Consider the following 27,774-nt stretch of genomic DNA (forward strand, 5'->3'; position numbering starts at 1 on the left):
GCAAAAAGTTTGTGGATTGACTCACCTGAACTGGCCCCATTTGCAAATGGAAGTGTGTCATTTTAGGCTGGAATGCGCAAGGGTGTGAAGTGGAGTGACCCCCCTGGGATTATATTCTTCCATTTCTGGTTGACTTGAGTTAGAATATTTGAAATGTATCCTTCCATCATCATTCATAATCATATAGATGATTACTTATCTTGTTAAATGTCAGTTGTACACCAAGTTAGGACATGAAAATTGTACTTAGAAGTTATTTATTCCATCCAAATAAAAAATTGCTGTTCCATCCATGTTTGGAGATTTTTCATGTGCAAACAATGAATCCATCCAGAGCGCTCATTTCTTGAACTGCATATGGTTCCATCCGTCTCTTCTCAAGTTCCTGCTGAATTTTGTCACAAATTTTGATACCTTTTGATGAGTTGGCCTGATTTTTGGGGGATTTAAAAAGTGCAAATTTTTATAAAACGGTTATATTCCTTTATTATTGTGAGCCTAACTTGTAGAGATCAAAATTTAGAAATGTTTTGTTTTCAATATAAGTTTGTCTGCGACCATTTTCCAGAAATCTTTCCGGAAACGGCCACAAACAAAAAGATTTTGTGTCGATTGTTTACATTGGGGTGACACTGGGCACATGATAAAATGCCAGGGCTGAGGAATTTACAAATTTCTCTGATTTATTTTGAAATGAAATCATAAAATGTTTTCATGGACAGTTTTGAGTTTTGTGTTCGTCTTGAGTTTACAAAGTATACGGATGTCTGATCTGTGACACCTGTCTGTTTCACCAAGGTTGACTTGAGTCACTTGTAGATTTCATGTAGGACGTTGTAGGCTGAGGTGGACGTCATGTTATATATAGGCCTACAGGGAGTTTTTGCAGGGATCCCAAAACGTCAATGTGAACTTCTCTCCCATTGTTCAAAACCCTGACTATCACTGTGTGGAAACGACCAAGGGGTATGGCTATACCAGCAATGAGATAGGCCTGCGTTGACATCTGGGGGGGGGGGGGGGGCTTTGCAAAGACTCCCTCCTATAGATATTTCTGTGAATAGTTTATAGCGTTATTTATGATGTATGTGATAATATTCCATTAAGTATACCTTGTATATAGCATGCTGATATTAATTCTGTCCCAAGTGTGATGGGTAGGCTGTTGATGGGTAGGCTGTCCCAAGTGTGATGGGTAGGCTGTTGAGTTCCAGGATAAAGAACAGTGAGAAGTGTTTGACTTTCCTCCGCTCAGAATGGACAGAGCGAGGTGTGCTTTAGGGGCATAAGGGTTAACAAGCAAGGTGAACAGGGTTAACAGATAAGCATTTTGATATTAAATCATGATTTCTCCATGCCCATGTTGAAATGAATTTCTGTTTTACGTAAAAATATGGTACTTTCCCGCACACTTGGTACAGAACAAACATCAAGTTGTAATGATTTTCATGTTTCTTGAATGGCAGAGATTAATTTTTTAGAAAAAGTAGAGCTTCTTTTGACAAACCTATTTCACCCGAACTTGAGCCAAACCGCAGTGGAAAAGTCTGTTCCCTTTGTCATTCCTGCACATGTCTTCGTGGTCTAGTTAGGGTCTATGATCTTGTCATCTTTTCAAGACACAGTTTGAGCTTCTCCAGCAGTATCGTCGATATGGGGCTCGGTTACCTGTGGTTGGTCATTGGTCTCTATACTCATCATACCGTATCATGTGATATCCCCACAGTGCGATCCATGGGCCATATTGCTTGCGCCACGAGGCAGTATTTTGAGCTATTTTGTTAATGTTGCATATTCAGCTCGAGTTAAAGGGACAATATCTGATGAGACCAATCACAGATATGAGCCAGGCATGCTGGGGGTAAATGAGGAAAAAGTTGGATGAAAACAGACGTTTTGCTGATACTAATTTATGAGTGGTTTGATTGGTTCCTGAGCTGATGAGGTAATCGGTCATGTGACATCACCGATGCGCCGTGATTGGTGGAAAGTTCCGGAACCAGTCTGGCCGCCACTGTGTCTTAAGTTTGACTGGTTCTGTCTCCTGCTCACGTACACTTTCTGATCTTTGTGTATTTTGCAACAGAATATCTTCCGTAATAAAATAAAATGATGAAGCCAGATTACTTGTTGTAGACTCTTACTTGTTGTAGACTCTTTAAATTTAGTCTGTTGACACCTATTAAGCATTGCTACGTGTTGCCCAAGAACTAGGTCGATGTGACCTACCTTTAGTCGTGAGTATTGAGGAGATCAAATTTGTAAAATATTGACAGAAAATTGTGTTGTCCAAGATTACACATAACTTGACTGAGTCAATCTAATTTCTATTTGCTCCTCTCTATTTGCAGACTACAGCTAAATTATACAATATTCAGCAGTAGAGGCAGTAGCCTGCCTACTTACAATATCAATTCAGTGCCAGTAGTAAACCCTCATTGGCAGAACAGCCAAAATGACTCGAGCATGATTTCCCATCTTGCCAGGTTCAGCCTTCCTTTTATTAGAGGGTATTAATAAACAGAGAAACAGAGAAACGAAGAAATCGAGAACTTCCAATATCGAGTGGTTAGGCCTTAAAACCTATGTCTATAATGTACGGCGTGAAAATAGACTAATATGCTAGCCTGGTTTCTTCTCCCACGATGAAAGTAGTTCGAAAATGCACTGGGTGGACAGGAGACCAGTCCTATCAGATCAATGGAATATTGTCCATTTCGCAAAACCACGAGGTTGACTGCATGGACTCTGGCATGTCTGGGGCTCTGCCAAGTTAAAATCAATCATGGTATGTATAATTCATGAGACAATGATAAACCGACGATATTGGCCTACTAGTAATGGACTGTAGGGCCTGTGACATATCTCATTTCAGCCTTGTTGAGTATTCAGCAAAGTCTGTATTTTAGATCTACCCGGTGTAACAGTAGATCGTAGTCCGACGTGAGAAATAAAGCATTCTCGACTCTGTTGTACGGTGGCCCATAGAGGACATGCGTTTATTTTCAATATAATAGAAAATATTTCTTTTTACAATGCGTTTTTTTTCTCTCGAATTACAACCGCCGTCGGATTTATTTCTCACCGCCGAAAAAATAATTTCCACCGCCGAGTAAAAAATAATAATTCCCACCAACGCCAAAGAAAATAATATCCACTGCGGTGGAAATTAATATCACCGCGGTCCGCGGTGGATATTATTTTCTTTGGCGTTGGTGGGAATTATTATTTTTTACTCGGCGGTGGAAATTATTTTTTCGGCGGTGAGAAATAAATCCGACGGCGGTTGTAATTCGAGAGAAAAAAAACGCATTGTAAAAATTTTTTTTCTATTATATTGAAAATAAACGCATCTCCTCTATGGGCCACCGTACTGTTGCCCTGCCAGACGCTACCCGCCTTACGAAACAAGCCTCGTCCCCAGGACCAAACAAGCAGAAGGGACGAGGTTACCAGGTTTAAAATTGCCCAACTAAAGTCTTGGTTGATTGGTTTTTACCCCTCAGCCCATAAAGGCTAGAGGGGTATTGTCGAGGCGTTCGCCGTCTGTCTGTCCGTCTATCTGTCAGTCTGTCGGTCCGTCTGTCCGTTCATCTCGTTTCCGGAGCATATATCCGTAACCATAAATGCTGGGCATTTCATCTCTGGGTGGTTTGAAGGTCTTATGGTACCATTGTGCCTTTTGGCAGTTTTGACGGTTTTCAACCTACACTTGGCCCCAGGGGGCGCTTCATGCAAAAAACTACTTTTGGCTATATCTCATGAATTATGCTAGCTAGAATCATGATATTTTTACTGAGGACAGTACTCATGAGACTACATCACATAATACCCGGGTTTTTGATTTGACCTACTTTTCAAGGTCACAGGGGTCAAGTAGCGTAAATTGACCATCAGTGGTTTCCGGAGCATATATCCGTAACCATAAATGCTAGGCATTTCATCTCTGGGTGGTTTGAAGGTCTTATGGTACCATTGTGCGTTTGGCAGTTTCGACGGTTTCAACCTACACTTGGCCCCAGGGGGCGCTTCATGCGAAAAACTACTTTCGGCTATATCTCAGGAATTATGCTAGCTAAAATCATGATTTTTTTGGTATGTGCATTGGGGATGACTAGAGGAAGGTTCCTTTTGAAAACCGGCTCGTTCTGATTGTCAATATAGTCACCAGGGCGGCGTGCTTGAAATCGGTTTCCGTCAATTTCGAGGAGAACCGTCTGATTAAATTCATTTTTGGTATGTACGTTGAGGGTGACTAGAGCGAGGCTCCTTTCGAAAACGGGCGCGTTGCGATTATCAATATGGCCACTAGGGCGGCTTGCTTGAAATCGGTTTCCGTCAATTTCGAGGCGAACCGTTTGTCCGATCAAATTCATTTTTGGTATGTACGTTGGGGGTGACTATCAATATGGCCACTAGGGCGGCTTGCTTGAAATCGGTTTCCGTCAATTTCGAGGCGAACCGTTTGTCCGATCAAATTCATTTTTGGTATGTACGTTGGGGGTGACTAGAGCGAGGTTCCTTTCGAAAACAGGCTCGTTCTGATTCTCAATATGGTCACCAGGGCAACGTGCTTGAAATCGGTTTCCGTCAATTTCGAGGAGAACGGCTTGGAGGATGGAATCAATTTTTAGTGAGTGTAGGCCTAATTCAGTTTTGTAAGGGGAAGGTTCCTTTCGAAATTCAATATGGCCGCCACGCTCACATCCTCAAAATAGGTTTCCACAATTTTAATTTCCATATGCAAACTAGCCACTCCACTAAGCCAACTCCACCATTATCTCACCTTCAACCTTAATAGGCTGAGGGGTTATGCTCGCTTTGCGATGCTATATTTAGTGGTTGTTTTCTTGGTTTTAATAACCTAATACACAGTCAAAACTGTCCAAGCTAGGTCAGGATTTGCTACATGGCTATACGCCCCTTAATTGTTTTGAATTGATGCTACTTCATTTTGAACAAAACAAAATGGCTGTTGGCACACAAGTACTGATTTTGTGTAGCAATGCATTGGGAGACGAGGCCTAACTAGTCGATGGGGGAAGTTCTCGATTTCTTCGTTTCTCTGTTTCTCTGTTTATTAATACCCCTTTTAAGATGACTCAAGAATGAATGCCTATTTTGCCATACCATGTGCTTCTGCAGTGCATTTTGTATGTTGAGCCTTACTTTTACATTTTTTTGAATACGATTTCTAGGCCCAATGACCATTTTCTTTTCAAGGGCCTGATTGAAGATTGAACTGCTCAAGTTATTCCAGCATGGTCTGTCTGGGGTCCAGTGGGAACTGAAGTACCATCGCATACACGAAGCATAGATAATATAATAAATTGGACCACACACGGAGGGCGAGGATTGCCTGTCTTCAAGAGCCCAGTGGGATAGAAGCTCTACCAAGGACAGTCTGTATGCACCACTTGGATGCTGGTAAGGACCTTGTGCACTGTTTGCAGGGCGCTTTAAGAACTTACTCATCAGCACAGAGTTTGAGTACTTGTTGGAAGAACCAGATTGGACCATATCGAAATAGAATCGTACAATGAAACGACAGTATTTCATAGGAAAATTTATTTTACAAAAAATACAAAACAACATGACTTCTATGTCAGAAAACTCTTCTTCTGCACATGTTTATAAATCATGTTGCATGTGACATCTCCAAGTCGACATTTTTTTACTAAAACATTTTAACACAACTGTGCTGGTACAATAAAACATATGGAGGATATAACGTGTAGGCTCTATTAAGCTGGTCGATGGCCGCCTGTACAAAAGGCCTATTATTATGTGTAACAGACTGGGCAAAACCAGCTCAATAGCGTCAACACAGTATTTTTCATAACATGCATGCAGTCAAGGCAGTCGAAATCTGGACTTAGGAAAGAAGCTATAATTGATGCTTGAACATAAACACGGCAGTGATATACACCATGGTGTTCTCCCTAATAAGGACCTGCAGTGATATGCATTAAATACCATCTCCATCTGCTCAAAATTGAACTTGAAAATTTAATTTCCAATTGTGTAAATACCTACTGACTAAAAGTGTTAACAATAGTTTACAAAATGCAAAAAATCCTGGTCGTCGCCCCTTGTTTTTTTCATCGAGAGATCATGAGGCTTTGCCAATGTTTTTATCATGGAGAGATCATGAGTCCCTGCCAATGTTTATCATGGAGAGATCATGAGTCCCTGCCAATGTTTATCATGGAGAGATCATGAGTCCCTGCCAATGTTTATCATGGAGAGATCATGAGTCCCTGCCAATGTTTATCATGGAGAGATCATCGAGTCCTTGCCAACGTTTATCTTGGAGAGTTCAGCGTAAAATCCACTGAGTCTTCATACCGATCGAAACTCTCGTCGTCCTCTGTGTCTAAATATGGCGGGTTAGGATCGGATTCATATGCATCGATTTCATCCTCTGTCACATGACAGCGGACGTCTCCTCCACTCACAAACTGAGCGAATCTGAAAAACAGAAATAACCCCAAGAAGTTTATACAGAAACAAATTGGTTAGACAACAAGATTCGGGTTTAAACCTGAGAGAGTGGTTTGAGTTTTGAGTGGGGGTTGGGTTGCCTCGTTTCCAAGATCGCTCCCTAGGTGGGGCTGTGCCCTTTTCCCAAATGTCTGGATCTGTCACTGCACATCATCATCATCATCATCATGATGCCCTTACCTGCCAGGAGACTTTAACCTACTGACAGTCTTCCACGCGTTACAGTCAGGACTGCGGCAATATTCTCTGAGTTGTTTGAGAGCTTTTCTTGTCTCCACCTCGGCTTCAAGTGTGTACTGCTCCTGTGTGAGTCGCTTCTTCTTTGGGGGAAATCGCTTGTGCCTGAAACCAAATACGACTCAATACTACTGGCTTGTTAAAAGTGAAGGGGACATGACTGCTCCTGTGTGAGTCGCTTCTTCTTTGGGGGAAATCGCTTGTGCCTGGAACCAAATACAACTCAATACAACTGACTTGTTAAAAGTGAAGGGGACATGACTGCTCCTGCGTGAGTCGCTTCTTCTTTGGGAGAAATCGCTTGTGCCTGGAACCAAATACGACTCAATACTACTGGCTTGTTAAAAGTGAAGGGGACATGACTGCTCCTGCGTGAGTCGCTTCTTCTTTGGGGGAAATCGCTTGTGCCTGGAACCAAATACAACTCAATACTACTGGCTTGTTAAAAGTGAAGGGGACATGACTGCTCCTGCGTGAGTCGCTTCTTCTTTGGGGGAAATCGCTTGTGCCTGGAACCAAATACGACTCAATACTACTGGCTTGTTAAAAGTGAAGGGGACATGACTGCTCCTGTGTGAGTCGCTTCTTCTTTGGTGGAAATCGCTTGTGCCTGGAACCAAATACAACTCAGTACAACTGGCTTGTTAAAAGTGAAGGGGACATGACTGCTCCTGTGTGAGTCGCTTCTTCTTTGGGGGAAATCGCTTGTGCCTGGAACCAAATACGACTCAATACAACTGGCACTGAAGGGGACATGACTGCTCCTGTGTGAGTCGCTTCTTCTTTGGGGGAAATCGCTTGTGCCTGGAACCAAATACAACTCAATACAACTGGCACTGAAGGGGACATGACTGCTCCTGTGTGAGTCGCTTCTTCTTTGGGGGAAATCGCTTGTGCCTGAAACCAAATACGACTCAATACAACTGGCACTGAAGGGGACATGACTGCTCCTGTGTGAGTCGCTTCTTCTTTGGGGGAAATCGCTTGTGCCTGAAACCAAATACGACTCAATACAACTGGCACTGAAGGGGACATGACTGCTCCTGTGTGAGTCGCTTCTTCTTTGGGGGAAATCGCTTGTGCCTGGAACCAAATACAACTCAATACAACTGGCTTGTTAAAAGTGAAGGGGACATGACTGCTCCTGTGTGAGTCGCTTCTTCTTTGGGGGAAATCGCTTGTGCCTGGAACCAAATACAACTCAATACAACTGGCTTGTTAAAAGTGAAGGGGACATGACTGCTCCTGCGTGAGTCGCTTCTTCTTTGGGGGAAATCGCTTGTGCCTGAAACCAAATACGACTCAATACAACTGGCACTGAAGGGGACATGACTGCTCCTGTGTGAGTCGCTTCTTCTTTGGGGGAAATCGCTTGTGCCTGGAACCAAATACGACTCAATACAACTGGCTTGTTAAAAGTGAAGGGGACATGACTGCTCCTGCCCGAGTCGCTTCTTCTTTGGGGGAAATCGCTTGTGCCTGGAACCAAATACGACTCAATACAACTGGCTTGTTAAAAGTGAAGGGGACATGACTGCTCCTGTGTGAGTCGCTTCTTCTTTGGGGGAAATCGCTTGTGCCTGGAACCAAATACGACTCAATACAACTGGCTTGTTAAAAGTGAAGGGGACATGACTGCTCCTGTGTGAGTCGCTTCTTCTTTGGGGGAAATCGCTTGTGCCTGGAACCAAATACGACTCAATACAACTGGCTTGTTAAAAGTGAAGGGGACATGCACTATCAATACACTGTTCTATGATAGATGGCAGCACTGTCTATCTGCTCTTGTCAAAAGCTATTTTCAATCAAAATAGCACCTATGTTCTGTGTGCTCCAAGCCATTCAAATGCAGGCTTCTCCACCTAACTTTTGTGCCTCCGGACAGATTCAGGGAGTTCAAACCACTCATTTAAACACAACCTAGGGATAGGAAGCAGATACTCAACAGGGAGTTGAACCCACGCCCTCCAGAGTAGGAGACAGATGCTCCTCCACCATGTTACTGCTGCACTATTCCTAATAAACTTACCACGTTCGTTTGAACCGCCTTGATATGAAGTCCACAGCAAAATAAGGGAAGTTATGTATGATCACCATGGCAACGATAATAACAATGGACATCATCGGTATCTGTATACTGTTATAGATGAGGATCAACGAGAGAAGCTGGATGGACCACTTGATCAGATTTAACGTCCGCACATTTGTTACCGGGCCACGCCAGTAGCAGAACGTCCAACTGAGCACGCCGGTGATCACAAAATATCCTATGACATATCGGTTATATTCTTGTAAGACGTCCGATATATTTCTGTAGAGATATTGTAGGAAGTATAGGGAGATGGATGAACCAGCGGTGAACACTGCTATAGCACCCGTACGCTGGAAAGGAGAAGACGAGTTCTGAATTTAGATGTGAATAACATGATATATTTCTGTAGAGATATTGTAGGAAGTATAGGGAGATGGATGAACCAGCTGTGAACACTGCTATAGCACCCGTACGCTGGAAAGGAGGAGATGAGTTCTGAATTTAGATGTGAATAACATGATGATGACATAGTCGTCTTAGTTGACTGATGACGATGGTTAATTAGGAGCTGACCTATTGCCTACTTTTTCAATAGCAGGACATTTTCTGGCAACAAATTGCAAGATAATTTGGGGCAACTTTTATGCATGCAAAAATGTTGACTTCATGATTTGGCGAGCGTTATTCAGATGAAAATATATAACTTGCGTATGATAGTTCCTTCAACCTCTGCTTCTAGGGTCAAGTTGAGAGGTCTTCCATATTCAACAGGGCCTCCACATGAACTTTCTCATGAACACCACTGTACAGCCCCTGTCGGCACCGACTTACCTTCGGTATGAACCGGCTGATTATGAACAAGACGATAAGAAATGAAGCAAGCACTCCCACACTGATGCCCGTGCTGTAGTAGAACAAAATATTCCTGAAATGACAAAAAATGCTATAAAATCTCCAAAAAGTCGGAAATTTGCAGATGGCATGATATTAGCAGATGAATAAATCGGGTAATATTCGGTCATATTTGTTTGAGGGGAGACTAAAGAAGGACATTTGTGTTTACAAAATGACGTCATTCTGACGTCACACAAATATTTTTCGCTGCCAGCATCTGCGAACCTAACACCACTCATCAGAGGGCTATGTGACATGACAATTCAACGTCACGCAATCAATGTTAGATTCACTTGGAAACGGAGTGTTTACTCAGCAAGTTGGAATGCCTGCCCGATTCTAGACAATCTGGGGAATTGATTCTCCAGGGTGATGAGGTGTTCAGTGTCTTTGTTGAGTCATCATCTCCCCGAATCTCGTGACCTAACTTATCTCGTCGGCGATTGATTGTAAACGATGTCTGCTCCGTATCTGTCTGTGAGGTGTACTTGAAACATCACAGTCATCAGAAAGCACGTTAATCTCGGGGAAGTTGAGTGCCAACCAAACAGTGACTAGTGTCAGGCTGGGTATCTCTTCCCCTTAAGATAATCTTTACAAGTATTTGTAAAGTTGAGTCATCATCTCCCCGAATCTCGTGATCTAACTTATCTCGTCGGCGATTGATTGTAAACGATGTCTGCTTCGTATCTGTCTGTAAGGTGTACTTGAAACATCACAGTCATCAGAAAGCACGTTAATCTTGGGGAAGTAATTTCAACCATCAGTGTCTTTGTCAAGTTGAGTCATCATCTCCCCGAATCTCGTGATCTAACTTATCTCGTCGGCGATTGATTGTAAACGATGTCTGCTTCGTATCTGTCTGTGAGGTGTACTTGAAACATCACAGTCATCAGAAAGCACGTTAATCTTGGGGAAGTAATTTCAACCATCAGTGTCTTTGTCAAGTTGAGTCATCATCTCCCCGAATCTCGTGATCTAACTTATCTCGTCGGCGATTGATTGTAAACGATGTCTGCTTCGTATCTGTCTGTGAGGTGTACTTGAAACATCACAGTCATCAGAAAGCACGTTAATCTTGGGGAAGTAATTTCAACCATCAGTGTCTTTGTCAAGTTTAGTCATCATCTCCCCGAATCTCGTGATCTAACTTATCTCGTCGGCGATTGATTGTAAACGATGTCTGCTTCGTATCTGTCTGTGAGGTGTACTTGAAACATCACAGTCATCAGAAAGCACGTTAATCTCGGGGAAGTTGAGTGCCAACCAAACAGTGACTAGTGTCAGGCTGGGTATCTCTTCCCCTTAACCCTTTTGCTGCCAAGCAAATTTTTTTTTTTTGAGTCCTCAGTGCCAAGCAATTTTAGGTTAAATTGAAAAAAATTGATATGATCAATTTAAATATTTTTCCTGAGAAAACTATTGGAGATATGTCAAAACAATGCACATGGAAGTTGTTCAGTATGACCTGGACTTCAAATTAAAATTTTTAAAAAGTAGGTCACGCCCTAATTTGCATGCCGCCATCTTGAATAACTAATGAGAATTGAAGATTTTGTAGAATAAACCACTGTAATTTGGAATAAATGTAATAATACAACTAATAAAACTATTTTTATGCATCTGCATGTTTCTTTACTCTTTCCTTTCTAAGTCCATAACCTTGTAAACCCTGAATTTGTATTGCTTTGTAACAAAATTGCCAAGAAATACCGATGCGTTATTTACAGAAATCGAGCAAAATTCTTCAAAATTCAATGATCAGCCATTTACTTTGTAGACCAAAAATTACTACTTATGGTGATATGTTGGGACTAAATTACATACCTTCACTCCCAAGAGCTCCTTTTTAGTGCTACCAGAGAACTAATAGTAGATAGGGGGGTCAGGGGTCCCTATGGAGGGGGCCTGGTATAAAACAGCTAAAATTCAGGGTTTCCTCAACTAAACATGAAAGTTCAAAGTTTCTCAGCCAAATGTCCTGTCATAGAATGTATGTAGCAGTCAGATAACTCTATTCTAATAATTGACAACTGCTTGGTACCTTTCGAAACAGTTCTTTGAATCATGCATGATATCCAATTCATCGAGTACCTGTGATAATGACATCCGATTCGCCATTTTGTGAACTTTTGGAAGTGATTTTCACCCGAAATCTCAGCAAATCGATATATAACATGTACAGTAGAAACGTAGCGTGGTAACTCCTCTACCACGCCATCTATAGGTATATACCATAAACGACGCTAGCAGACGAAAAATCAATGTATTTTCACCACATAGGAAAATTTCGCCAAAATGCGAAGTTGGCAGCAAAAGGAACAAAAGTCATTGTGCAGAAATGCGAAGTTGGCAGCAAAAGGGTTAAGATAATCTTTACAAGTATTTGTAAAGTTGAGTCATCATCTCCCCGAATCTCGTGGCCTAACTTATCTTGCCGGTGATTGATTGTAAACGATGTCTGCTCCGTATCTGTCTGTGAGGTGTACTTGAAACATCACAGTCATCAGAAAGCACGTTAATCTCGGGAAGTTGAGTGCCAACCAAACAGTGACTAGTGTCAGGCTGGGTATCTCTTCCCCTCAAGATAATCTTTACAAGTATTTCGTATTGAAACGATATTGTTAGAATGTACCGAGGCAAACTTGTCGCCAAAACTCACCCACTGAGCGAATCAGCAAATATAAAAAGAAAGATACCAATGGCTGTCATCAACACCAACCGGTAGTCAAAAACTGAAAGATAACGTGAATAGGATGAGATTGTTATGAGGTCTTACACCACCATGATAACAGAGGCGAAATGGCAGATACGCCCTACCAGTACTAGATCTCTTCATGGGCTGTTGAAAAAGGCACGTCAGCACCTGTCACCTCCAAGGTCCCTGGTGTGATTCCCCGTTGGTCCTAGTATACTCATGTGGTATAGAATGCAACATTCTTTGACAGCGTAGGTATTCCATGAATCCATGGCTGCTCCAGTTTCCTCCTACATGTACATATCACCCAAATATTGTCAAAAGAGCTAATAATGAGCCAAACTTTGAGCTCATGTGCTCTCGACTCAAAACTTTAAACAAATTAACTCTTTATGACTTGTTTAGTCTGTGTAGGTCCCTCTAATATCTGCCAATTGGAAAATAAGCACGGACTATGCCTTTTCAAAACCCGGAATTTGCCCATAAAACGAAATTTGTTATTTTCAGGTCTAAAAACCTGACTTGGTGGGGTCTTTTGGGATTCAAGTATTCATTCACAGAATTTACAAATCAAGAAATGGATTTTCGGGGTGTATCTGTGGGAGGGCTGAAGAAAATGCTTGAGAAATATCACTCACATTTTGTCTCAAAGGAAAGTGTGTACTGCTCCTTGGTAACAATACCAATACATGAGCTCTGAAATGGGTTAAAGTAGATACTCTCCTGTTTCCATGGGATGATCGGTACGAGGAGACTCATCCAGCTCTTCTGGGCCTTGTGGTACTTCTCTTCAACATCGGTGTTGTTCACGCCTTCGTACATTGTCACGTCCTCGCCGCCCTTCAGCACCACCTGAACACCAATCAAATAGAACGTGAATCGTACAGGAAAACACGGAGTCAAAAACTATTTTGACCATATGAGTGATTATACTGTGAGCTGGCAGCAGTGTGACATTACATATCACCAAGATTAGTCTTGATGAATTCTTGTTATCACTTCGGGCTACTGTTGCCAACAAAGCGCATAAGTCAAAGAGGTCGTTCCAAACTAAAGCTGTTTACCACGACCAGCTACATATGTAGACCTGATAAGGAGACTGTACTCATTAATTTTTTATCACTGGAAGTGCAACCTGTGAAATATCAGGCCAGACGATGACTGATTTAGCATACTAGCATTTATAGGCTTTCGTTTTATTGCACATCTCAGTTCATCACAATAAGAAAGCGTTTTTTACAATGATGTATTGTCTCGATTACCTTTCTGACATGTTCGACAACATTTTAAAACTAGTGTTACTCCGTCCCACTTACCAACGGTTGCATCCATAGTTTGGCATAAAATGGTTTCTCTCCTTCGAAGCAATACAGGTCTAGTTTCATGACAGTCTTTTTATCTTTTTTGAAAACTTGTTTTTTAGAAAGTTTTTCATCTGAAAAAAACAAAACTTTTTAATAATAAGCAAAAGGTTGATATTTAACACAAAAGGCTGCGCTATGGAAGATTATGAAAGATACCGGGCAACACAGAAATTATAAACTTCTGATTAAGTATAAATTCAAAAAATGCAATTAGAAATTCAACACATTTTGGGGACACAAATCTGGGACCAGTGGTTTTTATTTCCAGTTCGTTTTATCTCATTACCTGATAGTGATATCTCATTATAGGCATTTTTATAAAATTTAAGCACCTGAGCATGTTTAATTTGGTGTGACTGGCCACCAAATCATCATGTGATTGATTGGGTGAAGTACCAGCCAATTGATGAACTACTCTTCCTTGTTGATTTCCACCACGTGGCAGATGGACTGCGACGGTCTTCACGGTTCAAGCAAAGATGCCAGACAATGTCTTCCTTATGGAGCTTCGCGTCTATGCCATTGAAGAGCAACAGTTTGGGAGTAGGACTTCATGACCATTGTGTCATCTAGGCTATAGTGGAATGATGCCATGAGAGAGAGACCACACGCCAGACCGGGTAAGGAAGGGTAAGGGAGGAACCATGTTCCCTATCTGGCGGAAACCCTGATCATTGAGGTCAACGTTCAAATCGCCTAATAAAACAATGATTACGCAATATGACCCGCAGAATCGAACTTTCGATTTACATTCATTTAGTTGGGGACCTGGCGAAATAAGGTACACAGCAGTTGCCGTAATAAAGAAGTAGCGATCACTTCCAAAATGCACAAAACAAGCAATATTTTTGTTGACGTTGCTTTTCACTATAATTTTTCTTACATTGTGGTGTTGCTGTTTCTACGTCTGCGGGCAATAAGACGACAAAAATACACGAAAACGAAAGAAGAAATTTTTTCAATTTTATGGGCGCGGCCATTTTGAATGTAACCGGTGACTCTCTAACCTCTGCAAAAATAATTACGTTTTAGTTACAAAAAAATAATCAAGTTGGAAATTTCTTCACTTTAAGATATTTAATAATTAATTTTATTAGTATACATTTATAAAATATTTGGCATTGATTTCAGGAATTAGTGTGAAAATAGATTTAGGTTTAAAGAGTACAGTTTGAGGAATTCCCTGTCAATCTTTCTTCTTTCCTGTGCATGTGACAGAGGAAGACCTTTCGATTTCTCCTACAAACGCAGCTTTTACACAAAAAGGCAAAATGGTATGGAAGAATGATGAGTTGGGCATGTTGGAAATTGCCCCGGTTAGCTGAGGGCTTCCAAACTGAACAGCCTAATATAAAATAATATAAAATATAACGACATCATCGTATCACGTATGTGACGTATCGTTGTCCAACTCCAACACGTACTACTACTGCGCACTACTGCTAGCGGCCTACTACGACGTCGACTATGTCGTCGTCGTCTTGACGAGAGTCTGAGTCAACGTTTAGGCATACACTGAGTGATAGGCTAGGCCTACGGTCGCAATCAAAGATTCTCGCCTACCATCAACCGTGTCATCTCCAGTTCCATCCCACGCATTGAATATTGAACTGGATGTCGCCGCCATCACACGGATGTGTAGAAGTGCGACTTCACTGAGGTATTGCACACGACTTCACTGAGGTATTGCACACGACTTCACTGAGGTATTGCACACGACTTCACTGAGGTATTGCACACGACTTCACTGAGGTATTGCACACGACTTCACTGAGGTATTGCACACGACTTCACTGAGGTATTGCACACGACTTCACTGAGTTACCGGTGTAGGCCTTTTTGAAGAAGACGAATCAACATCAAAAGAAATCAGTAGAAAAAGCAAGGAGGATTCGTCTCTAGAACAACCGATACCAGTGATAGTAGTATTTTGTGTTTTTAATGACCTGCCTCTCTCTTGTTGCAGGGCTCATCTAAAGATGCAGTGATGTCGGTTGCCAAGCAATTCCTCAACTTCATCAACAAGTCTCCATCTCCATTCCATGGTAAGTGGTTCATCAAAACTCACCCAATTTATCATCTCATATTGCCAGATATGAAAAACATAGGGCAGTTTTATCGGCCGTTCAAGAGACAGACATATTGGTGCCAAAAACATGATATGTCAGCCATGTTGACAAAAAAGATGACATACAATGTAAAATCCAAGTAGGACGTCCTGGAGTCACCAGCAGTTGAGCACTTGCAAAGTTGACACACCTTGCCAAAGCCTTCATGGTGTTGATATGCTGGTGGGCTAGCTCTCTCACTCGGACATTGGTCGTGTGGGTTGTGTGATGGATGCCAGCTCTCTCACTCGGACATTGGTAGTGTGGGTTGTGTGATGGATGCCAGCTCTCTCACTCGGACAGTGGTAGTGTGGGTTGTGTGATGGATGCTAGCTCTCTCACTCGGACAGTGGTAGTGTGGGTTGTGTGATGGATGCCAGCTCTCTCACTCAGACATTGGTAGTGTGGGTTGTGTGGGTTGTGTGATGGATGCTAGCTCTCTCACTCGGACAGTGGTAATGTGGGTTGTGTGATGGATGCCAGCTCTCTCACTCGGACAGTGGTAGTGTGGGTTGTGTGATGGATGCTAGCTCTCTCACTCGGACAGTGGTAGTGTGGGTTGTGTGATGGATGCCAGCTCTCTCACTCGGACAGTGGTAGTGTGGGTTGTGTGATGGATGCCAGCTCTCTCACTCGGACAGTGGTAGTGTGGGTTGTGTGATGGATGCCAGCTCTCTCACTCGGACAGTGGTAGTGTGGGTTGTGTGATGGATGCCAGCTCTCTCACTCGGACAGTGGTAGTGTGGGTTGTGTGATGGATGCCATCTCTCTCACTCGGACAGTGGTTGTGTGGGTTGTGTGATGGATGCTAGCTCTCTCACTCGGACAGTGGTAGTGTGGGTTGTGTGATGGATGCCATCTCTCTCACTCGGACAGTGGTAGTGTGGGTTGTGTGATGGATGCTAGCTCTCTCACTCGGACAGTGGTAGTGTGGGTTGTGTGATGGATGCCAGCTCTCTCACTCGGACAGTGGTAGTGTGGGTTGTGTGATGGATGCCAGCTCTCTCACTCGGACAGTGGTAGTGTGGGTTGTGTGATGGATGTCAGCTCTCTCACTCGGACAGTGGTAATGTGGGTTGTGTGATGGATGCCAGCTCTCTCACTCGGACAGTGGTAGTGTGGGTTGTGTGATGGATGCCAGCTCTCTCACTCGGACAGTGGTAATGTGGGTTGTGTGATGGATGCCAGCTCTCTCACTCGGACAGTGGTAGTGTGGGTTGTGTGATGGATGCTAGCTCTCTCACTCGGACAGTGGTAGTGTGGGTTGTGTGATGGATGCCAGCTCTCTCACTCAGACATTGGTCGTGTGGGTTGTGTGATGGATGCCAGCTCTCTCACTCGGACATTGGTAGTGTGGGTTGTGTGATGGATGCCAGCTCTCTCACTCGGACAGTGGTAGTGTGGGTTGTGTGATGGATGCTAGCTCTCTCACTCGGACAGTGGTAGTGTGGGTTGTGTGATGGATGCCAGCTCTCTCACTCAGACATTGGTAGTGTGGGTCGTGTGATGGATGCCAGCTCTCTCACTCGGACAGTGGTAGTGTGGGTTGTGTGATGGATGCCAGCTCTCTCACTCGGACAGTGGTCGTGTGGGTTGTGTGATGGATGCCAGCTCTCTCACTCGGACAGTGGTAGTGTGGGTTGTGTGATGGATGTCAGCTCTCTCACTCGGACAGTGGTAGTGTGGGTTGTGTGATGGATGCCAGCTCTCTCACTCGGACAGTGGTAGTGTGGGTTGTGTGATGGATGTCAGCTCTCTCACTCAGACATTGGTAGTGTGGGTTGTGTGATGGATGTCAGCTCTCTCACTCGGACAGTGGTAGTGTGGGTTGTGTGATGGATGTCAGCTCTCTCACTCGGACAGTGGTTGTGTGGGTTGTGTGATGGATGTCAGCTCTCTCACTCAGACAGTGGTAGTGTGGGTTGTGTGATGGATGTCAGCTCTCTCACTCGGACATTGGTAGTGTGGGTTGTGTGATGGATGTCAGCTCTCTCACTCAGACAGTGGTTGTGTGGGTTGTGTGATGGATGTCAGCTCTCTCACTCAGACATTGGTAGTGTGGGTTGTGTGATGGATGTCAGCTCTCTCACTCGGACAGTGGTAGTGTGGGTTGTGTGATGGATGTCAGCTCTCTCACTCGGACAGTGGTTGTGTGGGTTGTGTGATGGATGCCAGCTCTCTCACTCGGACAGTGGTAGTGTGGGTTGTGTGATGGATGTCAGCTCTCTCACTCGGACATTGGTCGTGTGGGTTGTGTGATGGATGCCAGCTCTCTCACTCGGACAGTGGTAGTGTGGGTTGTGTGATGGATGCCAGCTCTCTCACTCGGACAGTGGTCGTGTGGGTTGTGTGATGGATGTCAGCTCTCTCACTCGGACAGTGGTAATGTGGGTTGTGTGATGGATGCCAGCTCTCTCACTCGGACAGTGGTAGTGTGGGTTGTGTGATGGATGTCAGCTCTCTCACTCGGACAGTGGTAATGTGGGTTGTGTGATGGATGCCAGCTCTCTCACTCGGACAGTGGTAGTGTGGGTTGTGTGATGGATGCCAGCTCTCTCACTCGGACAGTGGTAGTGTGGGTTGTGTGATGGATGCCAGCTCTCTCACTCGGACAGTGGTAGTGTGGGTTGTGTGATGGATGCCAAGTAGACTCAGATCAGTTTTCGCCAAATCAGATCTACAATAAATCAAGAGTTAAAAGTACCGGAACAGAGAAAAGTAGTATACTGTGAGTATACCGCATAAACTGACATTGATATTTTCATACAATAATTTCTAATTTCATACAATAATTGCGATCAACTTTTTTGGAGACTGCCAAATCTGATTTTGTGGAAATAGATCCGATTTGGCCAGTTCGTCTCAAAAGCGTTAATGATTTTCACAGCTCACAAAAGTGGTCTTAAATTGTAGAATATTCGTGGAGAAGGACACTTTTTACCGAAATCTTTGAGCTTTACTATACCTGGTCATTCAAACTGTTTGTGATATTTATTTTTTCAGCTGTTGAAGAGTGCAAGAAGAGGTTGGTTGCTGCAGGATTTACAGAGCTCCGTGAGGCTGACCCATGGAACATCAAGCCGCTAGACAAGGTATGTTATGAGACGAACTATAAGAAAATAACGAGGAGTTCATTTGGTGTGTAAGGTGTTGTGAAGGACATAATCAATCATAACCTTTCAAATCAGTCAACTTGATTACTGCAAGCTGCAAAATTTTCGTTACCTTTTCATTTTGCAAATAATCTTGACTCGCAAAAATGAACATTTCAATCTTGTTCCAGTGCTTTGTGACGAGAAACAAATCAACGATCATTGCGTTCGCTGTTGGTGGACAGTTCAAACCCGGCAATGGCTTCAGCATCATTGGGGCCCACACGGACAGTCCTTGTTTTAAGGTAAGGCACCGACTCAGAATCGTGCTGGTCACTTCATGCTCAGCAAGGGATGTAATTATGCCGAATCCATAAGAACAGCTCTCTCCAGAAAACCTGCATGTTTGTGATACCCTGATGTACTCTGTACCACGACCTGCGATAGAATAATCTACCTAGTTTGAACCCTCATCTGTGTGGTGACGAAGTTACCCGGAACGGCCTAACCTAATAGTTTGAACATCATCATCCCACTAGCCCCTGACCCCATCTGCAATGCCGAAATTTGCTTTCGCATAAAGTTTTCTTTAATATTTGCAGGTGAAGCCAGTGTCCAAGAAGACGAGACATGGTTACCTCCAAGTTGGTGTGCAGTGTTACGGAGGTGGTATCTGGCATACCTGGCTGGACCGAGATCTCACAGTAGCCGGGAGAGTCATTGTCAAGGTGAGTTTAGATTTTAGGGCGCGAGACCGACCATCGCCTTGTCAACAGAGAGCGTCCCATCATGAGAATACCAAACATATGTAATCATCTCTCATCCTCTATCTTACAGAATGGAGGCAAGCTTGACCATCACCTTGTCAACAGAGAGCGTCCCATCCTGAGAATACCAAACATATGTAATCATCTCTCATCCTCTATCTTACAGAATGGAGGCAAGCTTGACCATCACCTTGTCCACATAGAGCGTCCCATCCTGAGAATACCAAACATATGTAATCATCTCTCATCCTCTATCTTACAGAATGGAGGCAAGCTTGACCATCACCTTGTCAACAGAGAGCGTCTCATCCTGAGAATACCAAACGTTATCATCTCTCATCCTCTATCTTACAGAATGGAGGCAAGCTTGACCATCACCTTGTCCACATAGAGCGTCCCATCCTGAGAATACCAAACATATGTAATCATCTCTCATCCTCTGTCTTACAGAATGGAGGCAAGCTTGACCATCACCTTGTCCACATAGAGCGTCCCATCCTGAGAATACCAAACATATGTAATCATCTCTCATCCTCTATCTTACAGAATGGAGGCAAGCTTGACCATCACCTTGTCCACATAGAGCGTCCCATCCTGAGAATACCAAACATATGTAATCATCTCTCATCCTCTATCTTACAGAATGGAGGCAAGCTTGACCATCACCTTGTCCACATAGAGCGTCCCATCCTGAGAATACCAAACATATGTATTCATCTCTCATCCTCTATCTTACAGAATGGAGGCAAGCTTGACCATCACCTTGTCCACATAGAGCGTCCCATCCTGAGAATACCAAACATATGTAATCATCTCTCATCCTCTATCTTACAGAATGGAGGCAAGCTTGACCATCACCTTGTCCACATAGAGCGTCCCATCCTGAGAATACCAAACATATGTATTCATCTCCAGCGTGATATGAATGAAAGCTTTGGCCCAAACAAGGAAACACATTTGTAAGTGTGGTTTTTGTCAAACTGTCGGATTTGTAAATGGTTGTGTAATTTTGTAAGTGTGGTTTTCAAAAAGTCTAAGTGCTCTGAGTGAAATTGACCACATGTTGAATTTATGTAGGATATGACTCTGGCTTCGTTCCACGCATAGGATAGAACGATGTAGTGTTGTCAGCAGGTCAAGGTCATCCTTAAGGTCACATGGCTGCCAGACATGAGGATGATAATATTGGTGATGATGATGATGATGATGATGCGTCACAGACATGCACCAAATAAACGGTATGTTTCTATTGATTTCAGGCAGCCTGTCATAGCGACAGCCCTCAGTGAAGAGCTCAACACGGGTGCAAAACCATCCAATGATGACGCGCCGAGCAGTGAAAAAACTCAGGTAAGAACTCGAAATCTTCGACGCACCGACCCATTTAAATTTTTTTGGTATGGTAGTCTTGTGTTGTTCCTGCACAAAATGGGACTGTTTTAATCATGCAGCGTAGAAACCTTGTTTGTATTGTGAAAGATGCATCGATGATTGCTGTAGAAAGTGTACATGGATTCTGTTCAGTATTACGTCTCTCACTTATTTAAGACAAAACCAAAGTTGGCTCAAACTCTAGAAACAGCATTAAGTCCAGAGTCAAGAATCTCTTAAAATAAACATGATGAACGGCAAATTGTAGCCTTGGTCTGCCAGTTGTGCACGGAGCTTGGAGTAAAACCTGTGCTAAATATTCCTTGTGTGTCTGCGGAGTCGGAAACACCTTGCAGTGTTGGTCATCCTGCTATATGCACGGAGCTTGGAGTAAATTCTTGCGTGTTTGCAGAGTCAGAAACACCATGCAGCATTGGTCAGCCTACTATGCATGGAGTTTGGAATAAAACCTGTGCTAAATATTCCTTGTGTGTTTTCGGAGTCAGAAACACCATGCTGTGTTTGTCATCCTGCTATATGCACGGAGCTTGGAGTAAATTCTTGTGTGTTTGCTGAGTCAGAAACACCATGCAGCATTCATCAGCTTACTATGCATGGAGCTTGGAATAAAACCTGTGCTAAGTTTACCTTGTGTGTTTGCAGAGTCAGAAACACCATGCAGCATTGGTCAGCCTTCTCTGCACGGAGCTTGGAATAAAACCTGTGCTATTGTCCTTGTATGTTTGCAGAGTCAGAAACACCATTTTGCACTGGTCAATCTTTTCTGCACGGAGCTTGGAATAAAAACCTTGTGTATTTGCAGAGTCAGAAATACCATGCAGCGCTGGTTGACCTGCTCTGCATGGAGCTTGGAGTAAAACCTGTGATAATTTATCCTTGTATATTTGCAGAGTCAGAAACACCACGTAGCCTTGGTGAATCTATTGTGCACGGAGCTTGGAGTAAAACCTGAACAACTGATGGACTTTGAGCTGTGTTTGTCAGACACTCAGCCCGCGGTTAGTATCATCGGGAGAGAGTTGATTCAAGGTCATATCCACCTCAATCGTATCATCAACCTTGTATGATGTTGAGCCATTGCACTTCCCCTTAAAACCACTATGGGTAGTCACCATGTGTCCTGGGGTCTACCTGGCCCCAAAGCCGATTCGATGGATCACAACCTCATTTGAAAATTCCTTGTACCTGGGGCCATGCTGGGGCGAGCAAAAGTGCCCAGCCAAGTGTGAAACGTATTCAGTAGTTGGTGTGTCCTTCCAGCTGAAGAAATTAGGCCAAGAACCTGAATTTGTGTCCAACCATAGTGGCATTTTACAACAATCAGAAAAATATTAATATTTGATGTTTCTCATTGCAGGCAATAGGGGGCGTATATGAGGAGTTTATATTTGCGCCGAGGTTGGATAATCTCTTCAACGCTTATGGTGCAATGGAGGTGAGCAAGATTCAGATTTTCTCAGGAACTCACCCCGACCCATTAAAATGGAACCTCTCTTAATGAACACCACTCTACTGAGGACACCCTCTCTATTAAGGACACTAGTAGTGGTCTCAAGTGGGTTGTTTCTATTCAATATGACCTCTCTTATCAGGACACATCTGTATTAAGGACAGCACTTGTCAGTCCTGGTGGTGTCCTTGATAGAGAGGTTCTACTGTCTGTGTCTAATAGGTTGTCCTGTTTGTTTCAGGGTTTGATCCTCTCCTGTCAGAATGAATCCCTCCAGCAGGATACTAATGTCCGCATGATCAGCCTGTTTGACAATGAGGAGGTCGGCTCCCAGAGTGCCCAGGGGGCAGAGTCCATGCTGCAGGAGCATGTCCTGAGGAGGCTGAGTGCAGGAGGCTCACAGACGGCGTTTGAGGAAGCCATCCCCAAGTCACTCATGGTCAGTGCTGACCAGGCTCACGCTGTCCATCCTAATTATGGGTAAGTTTGTTCTATAAGCTGAATGCCTTGATCTCACCTGATGCTGATTCAGATGTGAGAACACTGTTACATGCGTGGGGCGGGGAGAGTTCGTGTTAAAGCTGCTCATGAACACTGAATTATCTTTCTCTTCATCTGTTCCAGTGAGAAGCATGAACACTGAATTATCTTTCTCTTCATCTGTTCCAGTGAGAAGCATGAAGAAAATCACCGTCCATTCCTCCACAAGGGCATCGTTGTCAAGATGAATGCCAACCAACGTTACGCGACGACTGCCATCACGACCAGTATTCTGCGTGAGGTGGCCAGGTTGGCCAGTGTACCACTACAGGTAGGTACTTGCTCTGTTTATGAGCCGTCGTTTGTGAACCATGGAAGCCAGCAACATCAGGAAGTGTCCAGAGGAGCTTCATAGCCTAGTGGTTAACACTGCTGCCTATCAAGCAATAGGGCCCGGGTTCGATCCCGGGGAGAACCCAGAGCCTTGTGGTTAACACTGCTGCCTATCAAGCAATAGGGCCCGGGTTTGATCCCGGGGAGAACCCAGAGCCTTGTGGTTAACACTGCTGCCTATCAAGCAATAGGGCCCGGGTTCGATCCCGGGGAGAACCCAGAGCCTTGTGGTTAACACTGCTGCCTATCAAGCAATAGGGCCCGGGTTCGATCCCGGGGAGAACCCAGAGCCTTGTGGTTAACACTGCTGCCTATCAAGCAATAGGGCCCGGGTTCGATCCCGGGGAGAACCCAGAGCCTTGTGGTTAACACTGCTGCCTATCAAGCAATAGGGCCCGGGGAGAACCCAGGATTGTATTTCTGGATGAACTAGCGTGGCTTTCAAGGAGCTAAAATTCTTGGCTCTTCATCATCCTATGACTGAGATGTAAAACTGCGGTTCCTTGTATCTGATATCTATGCCAGGGCAGGCAAGAGATGACACCAAGTGTGACACATGAGAAGCCTGATGGTATAAATTAACCTGTCATTTCTCATTCCAGGATTTCGTCGTAAAGAATGACTCACCATGTGGTAGTACGATTGGGCCGATCATGTCCTCACGTCTTGGTATGCCCACCATCGATATCGGCGGCCCACAGCTAGCCATGCATTCCATCCGCGAGATGTGTTGTACGACCAGCGTGAAGCAAACTGTTGACCTCTCAAAGGTAGGAAGGATTTCTCCCTTTCAAAATTTTGAAAATTATACTAGAATTTGAAAAATTTTGATTGTGAAAATATGCACTGAGTACATGTATGTATTTTGAAATGTCTGTTTCAGGTGGAAAGGTTTTTAGGCCGACTGCATTCTTTCAAAAATTTTGCTCGTATTTGAAAATTTCAAATTGTGTTAATACGCACTGAATAGAAATTTTGAAAATGCTGACAGAGATACGCATACGACAAATACCAACTTTCAGCAAATTTGCATGAATAAAAAATTGTGTATTTCTTTTTTTCCGAGCCACTAGTAAATACAACAGAAGAGAATAGCATACCCCTTTAATTTAAAGGTTATGCTAAAAAAAATTATTTGAAAATGAATATTTTTAATTATGTGCGTACACACTGTAAAGATATTTCCACATTGCTGTTGTGTATGGCCCTAAATCATAGCTGCCAATCACTATGGATTGTCCATAGTTTGTATGGATTTGACCCCCTAAATACCATCTTACGGTCGTTCCAGCCAAAACTACCACAAATAAAAAAAGTCCGAAAAATGTTCGTTCCGTCTTGGTTTTTCTCTTGGTCCGTATTTTATATCTCCTCACTACTCAGTACAATGTACTCGGTACTCTACTCCACGCCCCCCAGTGGAGAATCATGGAACTAAGGGCCAGTTCAATGTTCAGGTTTGTACTAATGTATGTTTTACATTGAAAGTTGTGGTGGGGAGCGGGTGGATGTCTACTTTTTGATCAGCAAAGAAAATGATGGCACGGCTGATCTTACTGATTGGGGTCTCAAAACTACATGTACTGACAATATGAAAACAAATTGGCGATCTCTACTGATGACGCTTTCTAAAGGTTGGCAGCTATGCTAAAGGTATAGTCTGTTAGTAAATGAAATTGAAATGACTAATTTGGCAACATGATCAGTGTCCTTGATAGAGGGGATGTCGTAAGAGCGGTGTCTGCTGCATTGGGAGGAAGGTTCCACTGTATCTTTGAACCTTTGTACATTTCATATTTTGCTGAAAGTTTATATTTTCTGATTGCAGGGTTTCTTCGAGCATTATCCTCAGGTGTACGCCTCGATGACCTTCTAAACGCCTCCATGACCTTCTAAATGCCTCAATGACCTTCTAACTGTCTCAATGACCTTCTAAACGCCTCGATGACCTTCTAAACGATGAGAATGACCTTCTAAACGCCTCGATGACCTTCTAAACGATGAGAATGACCTTCTAAACGCCTCGATGACCTTCTAAATGCCTCCATGACCTTCTAAACGATGAGAATGAAACAACGGAAAGGATGTCTCAGGATTGCATGGGATTAAGTTTCTTGTTTCCTGAGCTCGTAATACTCGTACAGGGCTGCCAAGCCATCAGGATATTGAGTTTTTCTTCGTAAAATCTGGCAAAATTGTTAAAAATTTTGAAAGTGACCAGAATTTTTCCTTCAATTATCCTTTAAAAATAGTGGAGATAACTTGCAAAACCCCTGAAAAGGAGTATTTGTTCCTAAAATCTGGCGAAATTGGTATCAAAAATGTCTGAAAGGAACTAATTTCCTTCAAGTATCCTTTAGAAATGGTTGAAATCACTCGTAAAAATACTGAAAGGACAAGTGACTTGGTCAACCAAACCTGGGATGCTGTTCTCTGTTGGTCAACCAAACCTGGGAGGCTGTTCTCTGTTGGTCAACCAAACCTGGGAGTCTGTTCTCTGTTGGTCAACCAAACCTGGGAGGCTGTTCTCTGTTGGTCAACCAAACCTGGGAGTCTGTTCTCTGTTGGTCAACCAAACCTGGGAGTCTGTTCTCTGTTGGTCAACCAAACCTGGGAGTCTGTTCTCTGTTGGTCAACCAAACCTGGGATGCTGTTCTCTGTTGGTCAACCAAACCTGGGAGGCTGTTCTCTGTTGGTCAACCAAACCTGGGAGGCTGTTCTCTGTTGGTCAACCAAACCTGGGAGGCTGTTCTCTGTTGGTCAACCACACCTGGGAGTCTGTTCTCTGTTGGTCAACCAAACCTGGGAGTCTGTTCTCTGTTGGTCAACCAAACCTGGGAGGCTGTTCTCTGTTGGTCAACCAAACCTGGGATGCTGTTCTCTGTTGGTCAACCAAACCTGGGAGGCTGTTCTCTGTTGGTCAACCAAACCTGGGAGGCTGTTCTCTGTTGGTCAACCAAACCTGGGAGGCTGTTCTCTGTTGGTCAACCAAACCTGGGAGGCTGTTCTCTTTTGGTCAACCAAACCTGGGAGGCTGTTCTCTGTTGGTCAACCAAACCTGGGAGGCTGTTCTCTGTTGGTCAACCAAACCTGGGAGGCTGTTCTCTGTTGGTCAACCAAACCTGGGATGCAGTTCTCTGGAAAACAAAGAACTGACTCCCACATTGAAATTGGCATTCACTCATTTTGAAAAAGTTGTAAATGTTTATTAACCAGGGAGAAGCGCATAATATTGGTTAAGGGTTGTAATGACAGGTGGCAGCACAAGTAGTGTAATAATATATTCCCACCATAAATTTGGGCTGAATTCATGAAAGCTCTGATAGTGACTTTAATGAAAGTGTCTTGAATTCAGGCTGCTATATACTGTGTCAGCATGTTCAAGCTGGCTCCGGAGTGCCTGTTCAAAGGTGTATTTTACCTGTAATAGGCCTCGTGTAACGGCTTAATGACGTCACCACAGCATTAGCGGTACCTCAAGGATTTCACTATGGGGTTCCACAAAGTTTAGTAGTGGTCACTTAACCTAAGGGGTAGCTAAACTAACCAGGCTTTGAACAACCGGGCCCAGGACATTTTGATATCGTTGCTGCTGTCACACCTCATGACCTTTTGTGACCAATATGTGCCATGAATCACCTTTTCTATATCCTTGAATCCAATGTCTTGGGAGCTTTAGGGGAAACAAAGCTTTGTCACTTCTGTAGCGTAGATAGATTTGATAACTTATTTAGAATGTGATCTTAATAAAATGTGCTAGGAATCATTTAAATGTTCTCATTGACTTGGTTTTTTTAGCTCAGCTGATGAAGTCAGTGAGCTGGTAGAATAGCTATTCAGATTCTGTCTGAGGGTCCGTCTGTCCGTCCGTCCATCTGTCAACATGGGGCGCACGTTTTGTTGTTTTGTAACCATAAGACCCAGAGATTTCAACTTTGTTATGTCTAATTTTAGTATAATTTTGATATATATTTCTCTGATCAGAAACCAAAAATCAGCACGATTTGACGTACATTCAGCTTGCGAGACAGCTTTGTTTAAGGGCTATCTCACTTTACTGGCATCCTGAGATCAGGTTTTGGCTATACTCCTACCTTATATGAAAAAATAGCGAGAGGCGGAGTATATTTAAAACCACTGATTACGTCAGGATGGTGTTGCATTTGGATAAAAATCGTTGGATGCTTTATTGGACCAGACAAATGGTTACTTTTAAAGGACCAATTGAGTAATTAGTTGCAATAAAGGACCGCCCGAGTAATATCGAATAATCAGTTGCCAAGGTCCAACCAAGTATAAATTACATTTTGTATTTGCATTAAAAGTCCAACCAACCCAAAGGGAGACTTCCGACCTTTGAGAT

General features: G+C 43.4%; 2 protein-coding genes and 6 non-coding genes across 11 annotated transcripts; 1 reads left to right on the plus strand and 7 right to left on the minus strand.

Annotated features, from left to right (window-relative positions):
* Positions 1 to 2,699: 2,699 nt before the first annotated feature.
* Positions 2,700 to 27,177, plus strand: LOC135497767 (aspartyl aminopeptidase-like). 3 transcript variants are annotated; one of them, XM_064787620.1, is made up of 14 exons: positions 2,700 to 2,788; positions 5,224 to 5,427; positions 15,696 to 15,774; positions 18,841 to 18,929; positions 19,121 to 19,234; positions 19,532 to 19,657; positions 20,531 to 20,655; positions 20,956 to 21,046; positions 21,979 to 22,086; positions 22,446 to 22,523; positions 22,780 to 23,018; positions 23,208 to 23,349; positions 24,014 to 24,181; positions 25,240 to 27,177. In XM_064787620.1, the coding sequence occupies exons 2-14, from the start codon at positions 5,422 to 5,424 to the stop codon at positions 25,285 to 25,287; spliced, it is 1,413 nt and encodes a 470-aa protein (XP_064643690.1). In that variant the 5' UTR covers positions 2,700 to 2,788; positions 5,224 to 5,421; the 3' UTR covers positions 25,288 to 27,177. The 3 variants fall into 3 exon arrangements, with proteins under 3 accessions (XP_064643690.1, XP_064643693.1, XP_064643692.1); XM_064787623.1 differs by lacking the exons at positions 2,700 to 2,788; positions 5,224 to 5,427 and adding an exon at positions 14,327 to 14,349; XM_064787622.1 differs by lacking the exons at positions 2,700 to 2,788; positions 5,224 to 5,427 and adding an exon at positions 14,915 to 15,003.
* On the minus strand, positions 5,615 to 14,717 carry LOC135497768 (nuclear envelope integral membrane protein 1-like). Of its 2 annotated transcripts, XM_064787624.1 has the most exons (8): positions 14,613 to 14,717; positions 13,682 to 13,800; positions 13,004 to 13,217; positions 12,330 to 12,402; positions 9,605 to 9,698; positions 8,771 to 9,123; positions 6,685 to 6,846; positions 5,615 to 6,471 (listed from the first exon to the last, which is right to left on the minus strand). In XM_064787624.1, the coding sequence occupies exons 1-8, from the start codon at positions 14,707 to 14,709 to the stop codon at positions 6,306 to 6,308; spliced, it is 1,278 nt and encodes a 425-aa protein (XP_064643694.1). In that variant the 5' UTR covers positions 14,710 to 14,717; the 3' UTR covers positions 5,615 to 6,305. The 2 variants fall into 2 exon arrangements, with proteins under 2 accessions (XP_064643694.1, XP_064643695.1); XM_064787625.1 differs by lacking the exons at positions 5,615 to 6,471; positions 6,685 to 6,846 and adding an exon at positions 8,226 to 8,422.
* On the minus strand, positions 10,122 to 10,250 carry LOC135498499 (small Cajal body-specific RNA 8). The gene has a single exon (XR_010449077.1). It is a non-coding gene; the product is annotated as a small Cajal body-specific RNA 8 (non-coding RNA).
* LOC135498503 (small Cajal body-specific RNA 8) lies at positions 10,341 to 10,466 on the minus strand. Its single transcript, XR_010449081.1, has one exon. It is a non-coding gene; the product is annotated as a small Cajal body-specific RNA 8 (non-coding RNA).
* On the minus strand, positions 10,509 to 10,634 carry LOC135498502 (small Cajal body-specific RNA 8). Its single transcript, XR_010449080.1, has one exon. It is a non-coding gene; the product is annotated as a small Cajal body-specific RNA 8 (non-coding RNA).
* On the minus strand, positions 10,677 to 10,802 carry LOC135498501 (small Cajal body-specific RNA 8). Its single transcript, XR_010449079.1, has one exon. It is a non-coding gene; the product is annotated as a small Cajal body-specific RNA 8 (non-coding RNA).
* On the minus strand, positions 10,845 to 10,973 carry LOC135498500 (small Cajal body-specific RNA 8). Its single transcript, XR_010449078.1, has one exon. It is a non-coding gene; the product is annotated as a small Cajal body-specific RNA 8 (non-coding RNA).
* Positions 12,123 to 12,249, minus strand: LOC135498498 (small Cajal body-specific RNA 8). The gene has a single exon (XR_010449075.1). It is a non-coding gene; the product is annotated as a small Cajal body-specific RNA 8 (non-coding RNA).
* Positions 27,178 to 27,774: the final 597 nt, after the last annotated feature.

The sequence above is a fragment of the Lineus longissimus genome, chromosome 13 (genome assembly GCF_910592395.1).
Source record: "Lineus longissimus chromosome 13, tnLinLong1.2, whole genome shotgun sequence".
Lineage (NCBI taxonomy): Eukaryota > Metazoa > Nemertea > Pilidiophora > Heteronemertea > Lineidae > Lineus > Lineus longissimus.

Coding starts and splice junctions, on each gene's coding strand:
- LOC135497768 (XM_064787624.1), bottom strand. CDS start 14,709: ATGGCCGCGCCCATAAAATTGAAAAAATTTCTTCTTTCGTTTTCGTGT. Junction 9,699..12,329: donor TTTGCTGATTCGCTCAGTGG/GTGAGTTTTGGC, acceptor TTGTCATTTCAG/GAATATTTTGTTCTACTACA. Junction 6,847..8,770: donor AGGCGGTTCAAACGAACGTG/GTAAGTTTATTA, acceptor ATTTGGTTTCAG/GCACAAGCGATTTCCCCCAA.
- LOC135497767 (XM_064787620.1), top strand. Junction 19,658..20,530: donor CCGGGAGAGTCATTGTCAAG/GTGAGTTTAGAT, acceptor TCTATCTTACAG/AATGGAGGCAAGCTTGACCA. Junction 20,656..20,955: donor CCAAACAAGGAAACACATTT/GTAAGTGTGGTT, acceptor TATTGATTTCAG/GCAGCCTGTCATAGCGACAG.